General features: G+C 58.8%; 1 protein-coding gene across 7 annotated transcripts in view; it reads right to left on the reverse strand.

The window, feature by feature from the left end:
* The window catches only part of AGAP3 (ArfGAP with GTPase domain, ankyrin repeat and PH domain 3), a 111,218-nt gene that overhangs the window by 64,123 nt on the left and 29,934 nt on the right, over positions 1-17,161 (reverse strand). For all 7 annotated transcript variants that reach the window (XM_035319810.1, XM_035319806.1, XM_035319807.1 and 4 more), the window contains 5 exons: positions 12,640-12,727; positions 12,376-12,461; positions 11,915-12,056; positions 9,629-9,763; positions 4,452-4,579 (listed from right to left, as the gene is read on the reverse strand). In XM_035319810.1, the coding sequence (XP_035175701.1) occupies positions 4,452-4,579; positions 9,629-9,763; positions 11,915-12,056; positions 12,376-12,461; positions 12,640-12,727 (579 nt within the window). The remainder of the gene's footprint in view (positions 1-4,451; positions 4,580-9,628; positions 9,764-11,914; positions 12,057-12,375; positions 12,462-12,639; positions 12,728-17,161) is intronic.

Genomic DNA, 17,161 nt, shown 5'->3' on the forward strand with positions numbered 1-17,161 from the left:
AGCGGGGTGGCAGAGGCCGAGCAGAGGAACGCGAGCGGAGGAACCGGGCTCCCCAGCCCATCAAACCTGCTGGCCCAGCCACAGCGAAGGCAGGACACCTGAGAGGAGAGCCCGAGCCAGCAGGCAGATGAGAGCTTTCCCTGGGGACTGCTGGGCCTGGGGGATCCGGGGGTGTTTCAACGGGTGCCAGCAGCGGACCCGCTTCCCATGAGCCAGGCGCTGGTCCTGGCCGCTGCCATGCGGGGCGATGCTGGGCACGGCGGTCGGGGCCACGGCTCTGGTGCTCCAGCTGTGCCCTCGTAGGTGCCGCTGGAAAACCTTGTCACAGCCGGCCTGCTACTACAGCTGACTTCTCTGCCTGGATGGGAGCACTGTCCTCTGTGGCACCATGTGCTGCTGCGGAATAAAGGCAAAGAAACCCAGAGCTCCCAAAGACAAATGGAACCAGGGCAACTGGTGAGGTGAAGAACTGCTTCGTAAATGGGATCACCCATTCTGCAAGGACAACATCACGCTTCCTGCAGCACCACTGCCACAGAGCCCTGCCCATTTGGGCAGCTGGCACAGCCACAAAGGTGTGGAAACCGGCCATCGCCTCTCCGCAGGTGGAGAAAGTTCTCCCACAGCTGGGTGACGAAATCTCCAGGGTCCTGTGGGGCCTCTCTGCTCCCAGTAACTGCAATGGACTGGCCAGACTGCCAGGACACAAGAAGTGTCAGTTTCCTAAAAAATTAGTTTGGCCTCGAGTATGAAACTACTTCCAGAAAAGATGTCCCCAGGACTAGGAACAGAAGCGAGGCTGTGTCCCAGCCCCTGCCTGCCTCTAAGCAGCCCTCGGCAGGCACCACTTGTTCCCAGTTCCAGAGGACCAGAGCCATCCCCACCACCAGCTCCAGAAGGCAGAGCTGCCCCTGCCTTGCGGCTCAGGCACTGAGCAGAACGTCCCTCTCCTCTCAGAGGGCACCACCACCCCTGGGCACACCGCTACAAAGGGAAGCGGGCCCTGGCCGTAGCTGCTGGCGGAAGGGAAGAGGGACAATCCCTGGGAAAGGGCAGGCAGCACCTAGCTGCAGTACGAGACAAAACAAAGCTCCTAATTTGAATTCTTTGTCTGGCTTCTTTCCATCTCATCTCTATGCTAAATCCTGCGCTCCCAAATCCTTCCTTGAGGTCTTCGTCCCTGCCTCGGCACCTGCCCTCAGGTGCTAGCTCTCAGGGCTAGCAGAGGCAAGTAAGAAACCCTGGAGAGATCCCCATACCCTGAAACAGGAAAAGACAGAACAGCACTGCTCTGCAAAGACCCTGTCACTCTCACTCATCCTCGCTGGTGGCACAGCGCCTGCCCATCTCCTCCCAGAGCCCCCCCTCTGGTTAGGGACCGCTGCTCTGGCTCATGCTGGGACCATGCCCTCCGCATGCCACCACCACCACAGCGTGCTCCCGCGCACCGATTCCAGCCTCTTTTGCACCCTGGCTGCTGCGATTCGGCAGCTGCCTGCTCGCTGTGCTCATACTGGCTGTGTTTCCTGCATGACACGCACCAGAGTACGTGGGCTGCTCGGCCCAGGCACGTGACGGAATCGGTGAACTCGTGTTCCTCAAAGACAGTTGGATTTTCTCCGGGGACGCTGGGAAGCAGTTCCAGAATGTGGCTGCTGAGCCCCAGTGCGAATGCAGAAATGCTTCAGAGTATTTCACGATCACTCACCAGTTCCACTACTTCACACTCTATTTTTAGGAGAAGTATTTTCTATCATGGAAAAGAAATGTGTAAACACCAAGGCAGAGATTACTGCAGCGGGTCACTGGGAACCAGAAGGGTTTGTGGGGAAGCCACAGAAGACCCAAGGAACCGAAATGGACTTTGATCCTCACTGTGGCATCCAGGTTTGCCGAGCAAAGGGACAGGCAAAGCTTTAGACAGGTGCAGAGCATGGATGGGGAAGGGAAGACAGAGACAGCATCAGCTCCTGAAGGACACGGCCTGCCACTATTGCTGACGCTGCTACAATCCAGGCAATCAATAACTAGTTCTTGTCTAGAAAGGCCTCACAATTAGCTGCAATTTCCTTTTAGCTGCGTGCTGCACTGCTGCCCTTTAATGGCTCTGGTTTCTCACCAGAACTACCTAGGTCCCTCCAGCAAAGCCGCAGGAGCACAGCACTGAGAGGAAGGGTCCTGTCTGAGAGCCAAGGAGCCAGCGTTCACCTCTACACAGAAGCAAACCGGGCTGAAAGGGATTCTGCGGGAAGGAAAGGAAAGCGGGGGTGTTTCTGAGCAAAAATCTAACAAAGCTCCTGCCACACTGTGTGAAACCCCTGCTGATGCCCAACCCTTGCCTTCCCATGGCCGCTCCTAAATCCACCCCTTTTGCACTAGCACCATCTTTTCTTAAAAAGTTGTTTTCTTTCACAGCTGTGTGTCTCTCAGGTTGGGTTTGGTCCCAGCCTTTGCTTTTCTGAACTAAACAAGCCAGGTGCTTGACATCCTCTTGCATTAGCATCTCTTCCCTCCCACGAGCCTTTTTCTGCTCCTATGCCAGCTTTAATCCATACTTACATGAGTGACTGGAGTCAGACTGAGTCCGGTATCACCACAGCCCATACACGGGGAACACATTTTTGTCCTCACTACAAACACGTTGCTAGGCATAGCGAGTGCCATTAGCACACATTTATCAGGACTCTTTTTTCATACTTTCAACATGGAAGAAAATATTAAACAAGTGTTCAGCTGCTCCCTGAAGAACACTGCCCATGGCCGTCTTCCTTCCACCCTGCTCCGATTCCCATACAGACTGCCCCTCACTCCCACAAGTATGTGACTGATTACAGGTTGTCTGCTAAGAAAATCCTCTCAGTACTCTACACACTTAAATCGACATTTTCTGGGCTTTGCTCTTCACCTTGGATGCCTCCTGTCAGGATTCCCGAGAAGCCCCCCACCTGGGCATACCGCAGGGCACAGCGCTGCTGCGCTCACTCTGCTCCCACCCTGAGCTCACCGGCCACGAGCGAGCCCTGCCCGAACGCCAGGCAGTGCTGGCTGCCCGTCAGAGCCCAGCATATTACACAGAGACTGCATCGGAGCTGGCTTCTGCCCAGGCGCCCTGGAGCACCAGAAGCTGGCACAGGTCTCTGCAAACATCTGTACAGATCTACTCACAGCCCAGCACTAGAAACCTACACAGGCAGGCACAGCCTCTACCTGGGTATTTCAAAATCGGTTATGTAAGGGTCAAAACAGTGGCTGCAGACATCACTCAGGCTTGTGTAAGAACAGCCTCCCCTGTGGTGGTACCAGAAGCCATCCTGGGGCTTCGCAGGTTTATACAGCCTTGGGGTCAAAGACAATCCCCTCATGAAAAAGCAGTGTGTTTTGCTAAACTTGCTTTGCATTTTTTTTCAGTTTTACATGCTCCTCTGAGTCCTCAGCTACTCTCTTCCTCCAAAGTCACTCCATGTGCTGCTCATTGACGAGGTGTCCATGGGGCTCACAGCTGCTCTTGCTGCATCGCCTGGCATCTTTAAAAAAACCCAGCTGTTGTATTTGCTGCTCCCCAGTCTGACAGCACGGGGCCTGACAGACAGATTTGGTGAAGTCCTTGCTACCGACCCTGTGATTTCAATACGACAGTTGCTTTGGAGGTTTAATCTACTGGCTTGACTGCCCGAGAAGCAGTGGAGCTCGGTTTCTCACCTCCTTCGCCAGAGAGCCAGCTCAGCATGTATGCACACGCTGGAAACGGCAGCAGAGCCCTAATGCAACAAGGGTCTCCTTCAACAGCCACCCACTATGCCAGCCTGGTCTCTGACTTGCCTCTTCTGCCACAGTTCTGCTTCTCCAGGGTCACAGAACAAACATCTCCAGCTTCACCATCGCCCCAGCACCTTTGGCAGTCCCCGCTGGCCTGCAGAGCAGCACAGTGCCCTTTCCCTGGCACAGGGAGCTTCCAGAGCACCCCCTCCTCCTCTGCCTCCCTCTGAACTCACCGCTGACCGCCCCCTCCACAGACACATCCCAAAGAAGCCCACTAGCTGTGGACGTATGCAAGACCACCAGGCTTCTGGCTCCAAGGGGAGCAGGACCACGAGCCCACCTGGGCTTGCCCGCACGGCCGAGACAGCCCAAGGCCTGGCTCAGACGTCCCGCTCGGCCCAGGAGCTTCCCTGTAGGTGCTCACAGCTCTGCAGAGCTGCTCCAGGAGCACCCCACAGTCACTGGAGACCGTGAGCTCGATCCAGGGGTTGGTACAGGAAGCCTGACCACAGGGTAAGCAGAGAGCTCCTGGGCTGTGGAGAGAAGCTCCAGGTGACAACTCTCTGCTCTTCCAAAAGCCACTTCGGGGCCGTAGTTTGAGTCTAAAGCTAGGCTAAACAGGCCGTGTACTGAGTGACATCGGGGGGGGGAAGCACGGGGACACCCTGGCTTTTCCTGTTCCCGTTTCCCACCTGATTGATGTGAACAGAAGGAATGGAGGCCGCAGAGACAGACGAATGGCTGGGTGAGTTGGGCAGGGACTTGCAGGGACCGATGGAAAGCTGCTGCTTCTTCCGTAGAGCCACCACCTTCTGAGCCACTGGAAGAAAGACAGGGACAGGGTCAGAGCCCAGAATACAACTTCCCCACCCGCCCCCAAATTTCTGGGCTGCCTCACTGAGACCCAAACCCTTCCTCTGACCAGGGCCAACACCTGGGGCTCAGGCTGTGCCGCCCTGTATCAGCAAGAAGGATTTCTGCAGGACACCCAGCCTCACACCCAGCTGCTGCCTCTGTCACAACGCAGCTGGAGGTGACAGGGTGCCAGCAGCTCTCCCAGCAGGGCAGGCCTCCCACGCTGAGTCCCCAAAGGCCACCCCACTCTCTTGGATGCCGCACAGAGCAGTGACTTCATGTGGACACCAAGGAGCCACCCGGAGCCCTGGGCAGTCACTTCCCAGTCCCCCTCCCACGGTGCCTACAGGAGCCAGTTACAGACCGAATAGCTTGGGCAATGCCACCCCCATCAACCTGGGCTTGTGCAACACTCGTGGTCTCCAGATGTCTGAAAACTAGCTTCAGAAACAACCCTCCCAGGTCCTTCAAGCCCACTGCCTGATGTCAAAAGCCCCAAATTCCACTTCAACCTTCCCAGTCTCCTACCATGTCAGGAAACACTCAGCTTGACCAAAGAGGATGGCAGCCGACTAGCTAGGCTGTTGGGGAGTTCAGGAGACACACTGCATGTCCTTGATGCATGTTGCACGCTGGCTGCGTACCCCCATAACCACAAGAACACGACTCAGGGTGCTGGGAACATCACAGGCACTAACCAGCATCACAGCTCCAACCCCCCGTGCCTGCTGTCGGGCACCCTAGCAGCAAGGGAGCTGTCAGGTTTCCTTTCCAGAAGGATGGAGGATGCTGCACCATACACGTGGAGGGACTAAACCCATCTGGAATGCTGCTAACAAACGCAAAATCCTGCCAGCTCCTCGCAGCAGTGCCGTGTCCTGCACAGAGGTGTACGAAGGCCTGTTGGGCCACTGCTGCTACCTGCTTGTCTGATAAAGCTGGAAGCCTGTCCAGACTCCCAGGCTAAGCGTTAGTCCCACAAACGGCAGGAAGCCCTCCTACACCCACCAAACATACCCATCTGCTCTTTTCTTCCTCCTCTCCTCTTGCCAGCTTCATCCGCTGTTTGCTGCGTACACATTTTCTCTCTAACACCGACCAGGCACACCACGCAGCGCCTGCTGCGGTCACCGAGCCCCCAGCTCTGCCACGCTCCCGGGCGCTGAGGCTGGGAAAGGCGGGGGGCAGGACTGGCGATGCCACAGGGATGAGACATCCCCGCTCAGACAACGTGGCCTCAGAACTGGAACTGCGTGGCCGCAGCCCGTGGCTTTTAAGCCTTCTAAGAGGAGCTGATCTCCAGGGTGCAGCAGCAGATCTGGGGCAACAGAAACCGAGCTCGAGAATACCTCTGCTTGCCTCCCTGAAACTGAAAGGAAAACGGCAGAAACGGCTGATTTAGCAGTGAATTTCCACCCGCTGCAAGTAAACCAAGGCTTCCGAGGCAGTGCAGAGTGAGGTCTGCAAGACGCAGACCCCGACGCAGGCGGAGATGCTGACTGTGGCCAGCAGGCTCGGTGGTGACACCGCCACCGCTTCCAGGCGGCGCCGCACACAGGCTGCCTGCCAGAGAAGCCCAGCGGCAGGGAACGAGGGTGGCCCGCTGAGCTGCCACCAGCAGCTGCTGCTTTTTTCAGTCTCTCCTTGCTCTGCATGGAGTCTGCGTGTCTTCCCTGCCACTCGTCTGCTTGGGGACATGACGTTATTTGCTTGGTGAAGAACTTCGTGGCCCAGGGGAGGGAGAAGCACTGACGGGGCAGCAGCGGTGGAGCAGGGAAACCCACTCAGGACTGGCTTTGGCTGGTGCAGGTCACGAGGAGTGCATGTTAGTGGGAGTGTTCCTGTCCTATTGACACCAAAATGCAGAGTGCTGAGCAAAGACTTCTTCAGCCATACTTTGCTATTGTATGTGCATAAATTCCTTGAACAGTTGTAGGATCAAACCTTCCCAGCAGAGTTCCCAGGGCAGGCCATCCTGTATCTAGGAAGACTTCTCAGGAACGCGGTGGCAGCCAGAAAGCCCCTTCACACTCAGAAGACATCTGAGCACCCACAGCAGAGGTCAGAAACTGTTCCAGACAGCTCAAGCAGAGCAGCATCCAAACTAGGTGAGACATGACATGAGAAGATAAGGTCCTGCACGGCCCACAGGGAAAACCTTTTTGCCTTCCAGGACAGAGGACTGCATGCAGTTCAGGACAGCTTCCCAGAGTTTCACGGAAAAGGCATATTCAAGTCAGGAACTCTCCCAGTACCCAGGATAAAGCAGGTCCCATTTTAGAGGAAAAGGCAAGGTGAGGGTGGTCTCTCAGAACAGGCAGACTGAGAACATCACCAGTGGGAGAAAGCTAGGAATGCAGGAAAGATTCAGAAAAACTCACCAGCAGTTGCTGCCCCAGGCCAGCAGCCTGGCACCGGCTCTGCCTTGCCGCTAACCCTGGACCACGAGTGGTAACGGTGGGACTAATCATGAGGCCAGCAGACCACACAGCTGTGTTAGAACCTCACCAACCTTATCTGAGGCATCTTCAGGGCGGCTTTCAAGTCTCTGTTTGGTGGGCAGAGCTTCCTCCAGTTCTTGAACATCATCGGGACTTTTTCAAGGGTAAGTTCTGCTGTCCCACAGGACTCTGTCTGGGATCATTTGCTCGTAACGATTTCTTTGCTCGCCACGCACAGCTCCTCGCCGTATAACCAGCGAGCCCTGTCCCAGCGACTGGAGCTCTGTCCGGATTCTTTGCTTGGCATTTGTGTGCCAGATGTCAGGTGCGGTGCTGCTGTAGGTATTAGCACTCGAGCGTCACACGTGGCATTTTAAAGCAGATCATCTGCACTCTGTCCTTGACGTTCTGGAGCAATCTCCCTACAGCCGCCACCAGGAGCGGTCAGTGTGGGGAGGGTATGGGGACGCAGAGGCAGGACATGCGCAGGCCCGTGGTGACCCACTGAGGACCCGGCAGAATGCCTGGCGGTGTGACAGTGCCTCATGAAACCACAGAGCCTTGCGCACCCCCTGTGCAAAAACTCTTGGCCTCTCTATGAAATGCTCCTGCCAAACAGTCCCTGAGAAAAGCCACACGCTGCCCGGTCCTGTAGCACAGCAGTTCACAGCCCAGCAGATGGGGTGACACCCCGTCACCGAGCCCACTCAGGGTACAGAAACCCACGGAGGGAGCCAGAACCACCCTTGGGCTTTCAAGCTGGAGTCCCAGTCTGCACCTTGCTGCCGAGAGGGGAGACCAACGGCAGCAACACTGCCAGCACCGCAGCAGCAGGGGCCCGGCAGGCAGTGAGGAAGGCCACCACGCTCTGCTGTGCTCTGCCAGCACTGCTCTCCTCTCCGCTCAGAGCCCTGCGAGGAGAGGACTTGCTCTCCCTGGACCTGCTGCTGAGGTGAAGCTCGGAAGCCAGCCCCAGCAGCAGGCGGCACAGCTGCTGCCCTCCCCGTGCACATCCAGGATTGAGCCCGGGTCACTTTTCAAGATCATCACCAAGATAATCACTGACGAAGGGCTCTTGACAGTTTGCACTCTAACCTTTGCTTGACACAGAAATTTTCTTAAGATGAAGCCTGGGAACTGAGGCACCCTCACGCCAATGGCTTCTTGCTATTGTCCTGACATCCTCTAAACTCCAGGAGATTTCTGCATACAGGAGGCTGCGAAGGCAATCTCGACAATAAAACTCTTTAACCCTACAACTCCAAAGCCAAGAAATCAGAATCCCAGAATCCCAGAATCACCCAGGTTGGAAGAGACCTCCAAGATCACCCAGTCCAACCTCTGACCGAACACTGAGCAGTCCTCCACTAAACCACATCACTGAGCTCTACATCCAAACGTCTTTTAAACACCTCCAGGGATGGGGACTGTGAGCTCTGGTACGCGTGAGGGGACCACACTCATCTACCCTTAGAGCAAACTCACACCCTTGACCCCGATAAAGTTCTGAAACCAAAGGTACTGTCCACAGGGCAGCGGGACCACAGGACACAACCCAGCCCACGTCCCCTCCTGCCAGGGTCACCCACAAGCTGCATGTGCAGACACAGGCAGGGGGTTGGAACTGGATGTCCTTTAGGGTCCTTTCCAACCATTCTACGATTCTGTGATTCTGTCTGGCCACCCAGCTCTGCACAGACCCCTCCCAATGGGATTTCTTACAGCACTGAGCACAGCTTCCCAGCTGCACTGCAGAATTCCATGTAGGGAAAGGGAACGGGAGAATACGCAGTCCCATTACAGGTCGGGGTTTAGGTTTATTTGAGAAGGTTGCAAAATCCTAGGATGTGGGATAGGATTCCTGTTCCACCTACAACATCCCTGACATGCAGACCCCAGTCTAAGCAGAAATGCCTTTCACACACTGCTCCCACAGGGAAAAGTTGCTCTATCTGGATGCTCTTTGCTGCTCCCCTACCCCTGGCACTCAGGGGTCCTGCAGCACCTCCCCTTCTCCTCCACAAAACGCCACCAAACCCCTTCTGCAGCCACACAAGTCACAGAATCACAGAACTGTAGGGGTTGGAAGGGACCTCAAAAGATCATCGGGTCCAACCCCCCTGCCAAAGCAGGTTCCCTAGAGCAGGCTGCCCAGGTAGGCGTCCAGACGGGCCTTGAATACCTCCAGAGAAGTCCTCTGGCTCGTACAGACGGCTGAGCAGCACAGCCCACCACGGGGATGCAGCATCCCCTGCAGCTCTGCTCATGCAAGAAGTAGGTCCCCGGGGGACAACCCCTGCATGAAAGGGAGGAGAAAGGGGCCACCAGCCCTGCTGTGTGGTCCCTTGTGCCACACACACAGGAGTCCTGCACACACGCTGCAAGTTGCACTCCGAGCACCTGGTCTGTGCGAGTAAAGCAACTGCACTGCACGTGGGCACGTGCCTAACTTGTTCTGCTTCACTGCAGCCCTCCTTCCTAACCGAGAGCCTGGGTATGGACACTGTAAGGCTACGTGCTGGGGCAGCGCCGCTGCCCGCCCGGCCCTGACACCCTGCGCGCGCTGCAGTTACCATCCTGGAAGACTCTCTCCACGTTCAGGCCGTAGGTGGCACAGGTCTCGTAGTACGTGCAGCGCTTCAGATCGTTGGAAAGCTTCCGTGCCCGAGAGTCATCGATGACCCGGGGATTTGTGGCGCTGATGGCATCTGGAAACCAAGGGGAGAGGGGGTTAGAAGCAAACACCTGCGTCCCACCTACCCGAGTCCCCGCACCCCCGGCCTGCCCCCACTCCTCACACTGATACCCACCTCCGAAGTACTCCCCGCGCCGTATAAATGCGTAAGGTAACAAAGATCCCACGTTTGTAGAAAAATGGTTAACTTTTTTTAAATGAACCTCGTTCAACTCTCCAGCCGTGCAGTCACCGCTACTTCTGAAGGCCATGGCAGAAACGAGCAGGAGATGTGGCTGGCCAGACAAGGCAGCCTGGATGTGGGGAACAGGGCACGCTACCAAGAAGTCACACAACGCCAGCAGCCTGGCTGTTGAAGACAACTGAAGGACACCCAGGGACACCAGACAAAGAGCTCGGGGCAAAGATGTAAGCGGCGTGACCTTAGGGCCTCGTCTGCACGAGGCTGCCTCGTGCTGACATGCCGCAGAAGTGACTAACGCTGCGTCTGTCAGCGCACCCCTGGTCAAGGCAGCTCTAACTACCAAGCGTGCTCATCTGCCAGTCTGCCTCATTTGCACAGTGACGTGGGTTTGTCAGTCTTGATCATTTCAGCGCGTACGGGCCGTACTCTACAGATTGAAGAGCCAAAGGGGAGAAATCATCTTCAGTTAACTGGGAAAGACGGCTCTGGTAGGAGGCACTCATGGTAGGGTCTTTGTGGACCACGCTAAAAAATAAGCTTAATTTGTATCCCAGTTAGCTACGCACTGCTCACACGTTTTGGAAAAGCTACCTTCCCAGGAGGAATCTGATCTGAATTCCTCAGAGCCATGCCAAGGCCAAGCCAGAGCTGTAAATGAGCCCTCAAGAGGAGCTGAAGGAATCCTGGGACTTGCATTACACAGAAGCCCTCTCGGAGCTGCCCAGCGGGCTGCTTTGTGCGACCGCACCAGGGCTGTGAGCTCAGGCTGGCTCTGAACCTGGGACAACCACCACCACAGACCCCTCTGCCTTCTCTCTTTCTCACTCCTGAGCCTCCCCTCCCAGCACGTGCCTGCATCCCCAGCCCAGTCCCGAGACAAGATCCCTTGGTCCTAAACTGACTGCACAACCTCTGAATACTTCAAGTTTAAAAAGTTTTTTCTACACTTCATCTGGGGTTCCGAGTAGGCTCCCCGAGACTCCTTTCCTGGTGGCACTGCCTGCCCCCAACCTAAGGGGTTCCTTGGGAGAACTGGTTGCATTGCTCAGGAACTGGGTCCTGCCAAGGCTCTTTTCCTGTGTCCTCCGTCCCCTGCTCCTTCTCTCTGTTGCCACCACTGCATCCGGAGAACTTGTGCAGGCTCCCTGCTGCCTGTGCTTTACGTCTCCAGACAAGAAGGACCCTCAGTTCGGAGGCATGGAGCCCAGAGGCCGGCAGCGGTGCCCTCATCATGCCTCCTGGGCACTGCAGTTTGGCTTTCAAGAGGCCAGGCTGCCCAACACGCTGCAGGATGCAGGGATCCAGCTCAAGGGCTGCTTCTCTCCCAGCAGCTCCCCTGCCCAGGAGCCTGCCGCGTGCCGGGGGCTCCAGGCTCCTGTGCCTTCCCCACACCCCCGCTGCTGCCCATACCTGCCTCCAGCCCCACGCCACGGCACCTCCCGTGCTGCCTGACCCCAGCCCAGCGCAGGGGAGGAGGAGGAAGGCAGCTCTGGGCTGCTGCTGCTCTCCGCATCCACGCGTGGGCTGGCAGCACCTCAGGGGAGACGGTGCTCAACCGCTCAGGCCTCTCTTTGGGAGCTGGAGGCAAGCCGTCATCCCTCAAGCCCTTCCTGCTGCAGCTCACCCCAGCGGGATGAAGAGCAATGCATCAGCATGAAATCCTTCCCTCCTGCCCTCGGCTCAGCCACTGCAGACAGGAGCCACGGGAGGCAGGCAGAGCCGGGAGGTTCAAGCACTTCTAAAGGGAAGGGCTCAGTGCTGAAGCGAAGCAGGAGAGCTGGAATGTTCTGAGAAGGCACGATCCAGCTCCTCCAGGGCCCTGAACCAGGGCCCTCTGAGTGACCCTGTCCCGATGCAGCTCATCAGCACCAGGCAGGGAGACCAGGACTCCTCGCAGGGCCCACACCGGGCTCCTTTGGCACATTTACACACCACGGGGGTAGGGGCAGGGGGGAGGACGCCCAGCCATCCCGCGCTCACCCTGCGTGCCCACCAGCACCATCGGCACCTCCGCTGTGTTCCGGTAGCTGCACAGCCGCAGGTAGTAGTTGTACACCGTCTGGAAGCTGATCTCGTCCTCCAGGCTGAAGACAAACACCACGGCATCGACCCAGGCAGCAAACTGGGGGCAGGAGACACAGCGTGCGTTACCATCCAGCCCCGCGCCCCGTGCTCAGGGCCGGCAGTGCCCAGCAGGTACGGGACGCCGAGCCTGGGCTCGGACACACACACAGCCCAGGCCCCACGCTCCCCGGCACCGTGGGGAGGCCTGGGGCCAGCAGTCACCATCCAGGCAGCCTCCACGCGGGCCTCGCAGTCCGTACGTTCTCCCACGAATGGGCTCCCCGGGCTGGCAGCCAGGCCGGGTCTTCCCCAGGGACCTGCTAATCCTGCTAGTGTGCCAGAGTGGGAAGGGACAGAGGGAGGCACAGATCTCCTACCTGCAGCTCAGGGGGGCCCCCTTCATCTCGAATCAGCAGCAAGTAACTCTGACCATCCACTACGATCTCCTTCTTAAACCGGCCACCTTGAGAAGAGAGCAAAGCGGCAGCTCGAGTGAGAGGGGGACGCACGCAGCGAGACCCGCGGCGGGAGCCGGGGAGGCCGCAGAGCCCAGGGGCAGAAGAAGTGCGAGACGGGGGTCGCTGCTGAAGCCAGGAGGGGAGCAAGGACCCCAGCCACCCACCCCCGAAACCAGACCTTACCCTCCGGAGACTCCTCCTGCACGTAGGTGCCGGTCAGGTAGCGGTGCACGAGGGCGGACTTGCCGCTGGACAGGTTCCCCACGATGCCCTGAAAGAAAGGCACGCGTGACCCCACCGCCCGCTCGCCTCGCGCTGCGCAGGGCAGCCCGGCCATTCCCCGCGAGGCGACAGCCTCAGTGCCACCCACGCCTGCACAGACCGAGGGTGGCAAGGCCGCCGGTCCCACTCAGAGCACGCGCAGCCCCAGACCCCCCGCCTGCAGCCCCCTGCAGCCCCCTGCTCCTGTCCCCCGAGCGTCAGGCAGCTCACAAGCGAGCAGAGCTCTTCTCCCAGCCCACGCATCCCACGCTTTCAAGCACTGCGGCTCTTGACAAGGCCTGGCACAGGACGAGGGGAGAGCCTGGCCGTGTTGGGCACAGCCGCTGCCCCCGCTCCCAGCAGCAAGGCACGGCGCTGGCTCAGGGCCGCTGCAGCAGCGTGCGTTTCCCCGTGGAGCTGGCTGTACTGCCTAGGAAGAAAGACACCCAGCGCTCACTTGTCACTGAGCTGGAAAGTAAAGATACCTGGCACCAACTTTTTACCGGGTTCAAGCACACTAGGCTAAGGGTCTAAGCCTGGATCACCCCTCAGATTTGCTTCAGAAGGAACACGGCTGTGCCAGGATGGGCCAGCCAGACACCCAGGCTTCTTCCTAACACCAGCATTTCCCCAGTGGTTTGAAAAACTTCCAGTGCTTCAGGGCTTGCAGGTGGACTTGCCTGCTGATGGGGACAGCAGTCGTGGGGTAAGGAGGTGTCTGCTGCCACCCCTGCAAGCAATGCAGCTCGGGCTGCTCAGGTTAGGTCCCAGAGCGCAATGCACACGGGGACACAGTGCAGCTCATGGGGTGGTTCCTGCGGCACGGAGCATCCCACCTCACAGCCCTCTCGCCTCAGGGCGAGATGCAGCTGGGGCAGGAATGCCGGGGAGACGCAGAGCCACACGTAGCACGCTCCTCTCGGCCTGCTGCCAGGGCCCCAGGCCCGTGGAGAGGCTCTTGGCCAGGAGCTGGACAAGCTGCTCCTCGTTTGTTCCTTACGTGGGCCTGTGCACCAAAACCCTTGCAGGTGAAGGAGGCAGGCAGGCACCTGCAAAACGCTTTTATGGCAGCTGTCCTGGAAGCCAGGGCCATGGCTCACCCTACCTGGGCAAAGGAGGCTCCTGCTCCTCTTCCACACAGCGTCCCCAAAGCATCCAACTTACCTTTGGCTTTGGCAGCCTGACTTCACCACGGGGCTGCTCGTGCACCAACAGCCCCCGCTACAGGCACTGCACCTCCCTGTGCACAAGCCACGCTCCCAGCTCTCCCACAAAGACCTCCCCGGGGTGCGTGTCCAAAGCACCAACTCTGCCATCTGGGCACAGACCCACGCTGCCCAGCACAACTGAGAGCCTGGGAGCTCTCCAAATGACCCCAGCAGACCTTTTGTGCTCTTCACCTCGCTATCCATCCCAGCGCTCTGCGGGCATCCTCCTTCCCCATCCCCAAAACTGGTTACGACGCATTGTGAGGACTTGCTGTTTGAGCAGGACCAAGATCTCTCATGGATGTACCAGACAGAAGCCACCACGGACGTCCCCAGGAAGATGCCCCAGTAGGGATGCTGTGTTTCCAGAGAAACCTAACATCCCCTACACATCCAGGGCTGCTTCACAGCAAACACAGTGATGCTAAAACATCCGGGATGCTGCCCCCCAGGCCTATGAAGTGCACAACTGACCCTTCGCCCTTCTTACACTTGCAACTGGACCAGACCATGAGATTCCCCGAGCACACGGAAGGTATCGACATCTGCTGGCAATACAAGGGTCTCTGCAGGTGCAGAAGGCCCAGCTGGGCATACAAAACCTTTAAGATGAATAAATTCCTTACTGTGAGGGTGCTGAGGCACTGGAACAGCTTGCGCAGAGAAGCTGTGGATGCCCCATCCCTGGAGGTGTTCAAGGCCAGGCTGGATGAGGCTCTGAGCAGCCTGATCTGGTGGGAGGTGTCCCTGCCCGCGGCAGGGGGTTGGAATTAGGTGATCTCTAAGGTCCCTTCCAACCCAAACCATTCCATGATTCTATGAATATTTTAAGCAGGTGCACAGCACTGAAAAGCTAACAGTCTTCAGGAGAGCAGCAAGCACCCATAGGCATGAGACACAACATCAAAATCCTAAATCCGGTTACGTGGCTGCAAGTGTTGCCTGGTACCAAAAACGGGCAGGGGGCTTGGCAGTGCCAAGGCCCTCCCTGAGCCTCCCCAAGAGCCCCGATGGCTGCAGGGCGGCCGCCTGCCCTGGGGAGCAGCCCAGCGGCTCCTGGAGCAGGACGTACCCGGCTGCAGGCCCCGTGCTGTCAGCACACGGCGCACGGACAGCCCACGACACCCAAATTTCCACGGAAACCTCACACCAGAGGACATGGCACAACGTCCTGTTGTGCCACGAGGGGACAAGGGGACCCGAGCCCCACAGCTTCGGGTTGGAGAGGTGCTGAGGCCAGGCTGCTGTGGTGAGGCTGCGCCTGCTCCTGGCGTTCCAAGGCGAAGCCCACCTCCCCTCCTGGCACGGCGGCACCGCGAGCAGCTCTCCCAGGCACAGCCGCAGCACCTGCACAGGGACCCAGCCACCCACGGTGGGATGCGGCTCCATGGCCCCCAGCCTCACCCCCTCCTCCGGTGCTGCCCCTCAGGAGCTGTCGGTGTGACCGGCGCAGCCCCACACGGTGCCCAGCGCCGTGCTCAAAGCCGCCCAGCTCCCGGAGCAGCCTGAGTCCAGCACCACACAGCTGCCACAGCACCAGCGGGAGGGCGAGGAGAGAGGAGGGGCTGGGAACACCAGAGCTGCCTTGCCACCATGAGAGGTGTACGGCGTGCCTTTTGCAGGCAAGCAGATGAGCTGGAGGCGTGAGTCACCGCCAGGCAGGTTTTCCAGCTTTGCACCAGGCAGCCCGACACAGGCGGAGCTGCCGCCACACCGGGCCCAGCGGAGCACCCAGCGCAGGGGGTGCTCGGGGGGTGCCCCCAGCCTGGCCACGCAGACACGCAGCCCGCTGGCCACACGGGGCCAGCAGGCAGAGAAACGCTCCCAGGGGTGTGCCTGGGCCGACCACGGTGCCGCCGGTGCCGCCTGCAACAGCAGTTAGAGATCACACGGACAGACGAGGTGTGTACGGAACTAACCGCACATAACGTGCTCCTGGAGCCAAAGGACCCCTGGAAGGGGACAGGTTTCATGAATGCTGCTGTGAATAGAGGCCATGGCCCTCTTCCCGCGTGCCCTTCGGTGGCAGCAGGAGCTGCCAGGGGCAGGAGGCACAGACAGGACAGCGTGGCTCAGGGGGCTCAGCCCGGCCCAGGGGAACCCTTTGGAAAACAGAGGGACCCCCAAGGCTCCCTGACAGCCAGGTGCCACACACCACCAGAAATTAGGCACCTGAACAGCACTGAGTTTTCTAAAACTTGTGTGGAGACTGGTTATAAGTCAACCAAGTATATTGCAAACTCCAGACCTGCCTTGCTGAAATAAACCTCTGCCGCTCGGGAGCCCTGCCAACTGGCGTCGGTCTGCGCCCTGCCTGCGGGACCGCGGCTCGCGCCCGCACCGTGCTGCTCAGCGGGCCGAGGGAGCTGCAGGTGGAACTGCGGGGCCCAGCTTTGGTACATCGAGCTCTTAGAAACCTCTGGATAAAGTACAGTGACCACTTGTGGTGCAAGCGGGAACAGGACCAAGGACGTCAAGAAGACAACTCCTGCGGGGAGGTGAAGCAACCGGTTTGTGCCTGTGGATGGAGAGGGGCGCAGGCTGCGGCAGATGCATGGCGTGCTGTAGAACAGAAGCTCCTGACGAGGCTCTGATTTTCCACTCACAGCACTGTGAGCCTCGGTTCACAGGCCCAGGTCTCCGTTGAGGATAAGGACTGGCAGATCAGGGACAGCGCGGGTGCTTTTTGCAAGCCTCTCCCGTCCCCTGCGGCGTGCTCTGCGGCTCATCAGAAGGCTCCGCGCTGGCCCTGTGCTCGGGTGTCTTGGGTGCAGACGTTTCCATGGGGCTCGCGGTGCAGCCTCGCCCGCAGGACCGGGGAGCGGGCGCTGTGCTGCAGGAGCCGTCCCCGTGGCGCTGCCTCAAGGCCCCGCTCCCCGCGCACTGCCGGGGGGCTGAGGGGAGGGAGAGCTGCTGGGGAACCAGGAGGCAGCAAAGCCACGGGAAGATTCTTGCAAAGTTTTGGGCATTTGGCGATGCCTGTGTGGACTCCAGGATGGCGACACGTGGAGCACGGTCATGCAAGTTTGTGACAGCTCAGGGCGCTCACTCCGAGACCCAGCTGCCTGCAGAGACCCGGAGAGAAGAGCTGGGGCTGATGAGGACAGCCGCACCACCGGGGTGGGTGAGACAGAAGCAAAAGCCCAGAGAGCTGGGGAAGAGGAGCACAGCAGTGCTGATGCACCACGGAGCCGCCAGGCCACGGCAGCACGGCGCTGAGCTCATCCCTCTGGCAC

Source organism: Oxyura jamaicensis, chromosome 2, assembly GCF_011077185.1.
Source record: "Oxyura jamaicensis isolate SHBP4307 breed ruddy duck chromosome 2, BPBGC_Ojam_1.0, whole genome shotgun sequence".
Lineage (NCBI taxonomy): Eukaryota > Metazoa > Chordata > Aves > Anseriformes > Anatidae > Oxyura > Oxyura jamaicensis.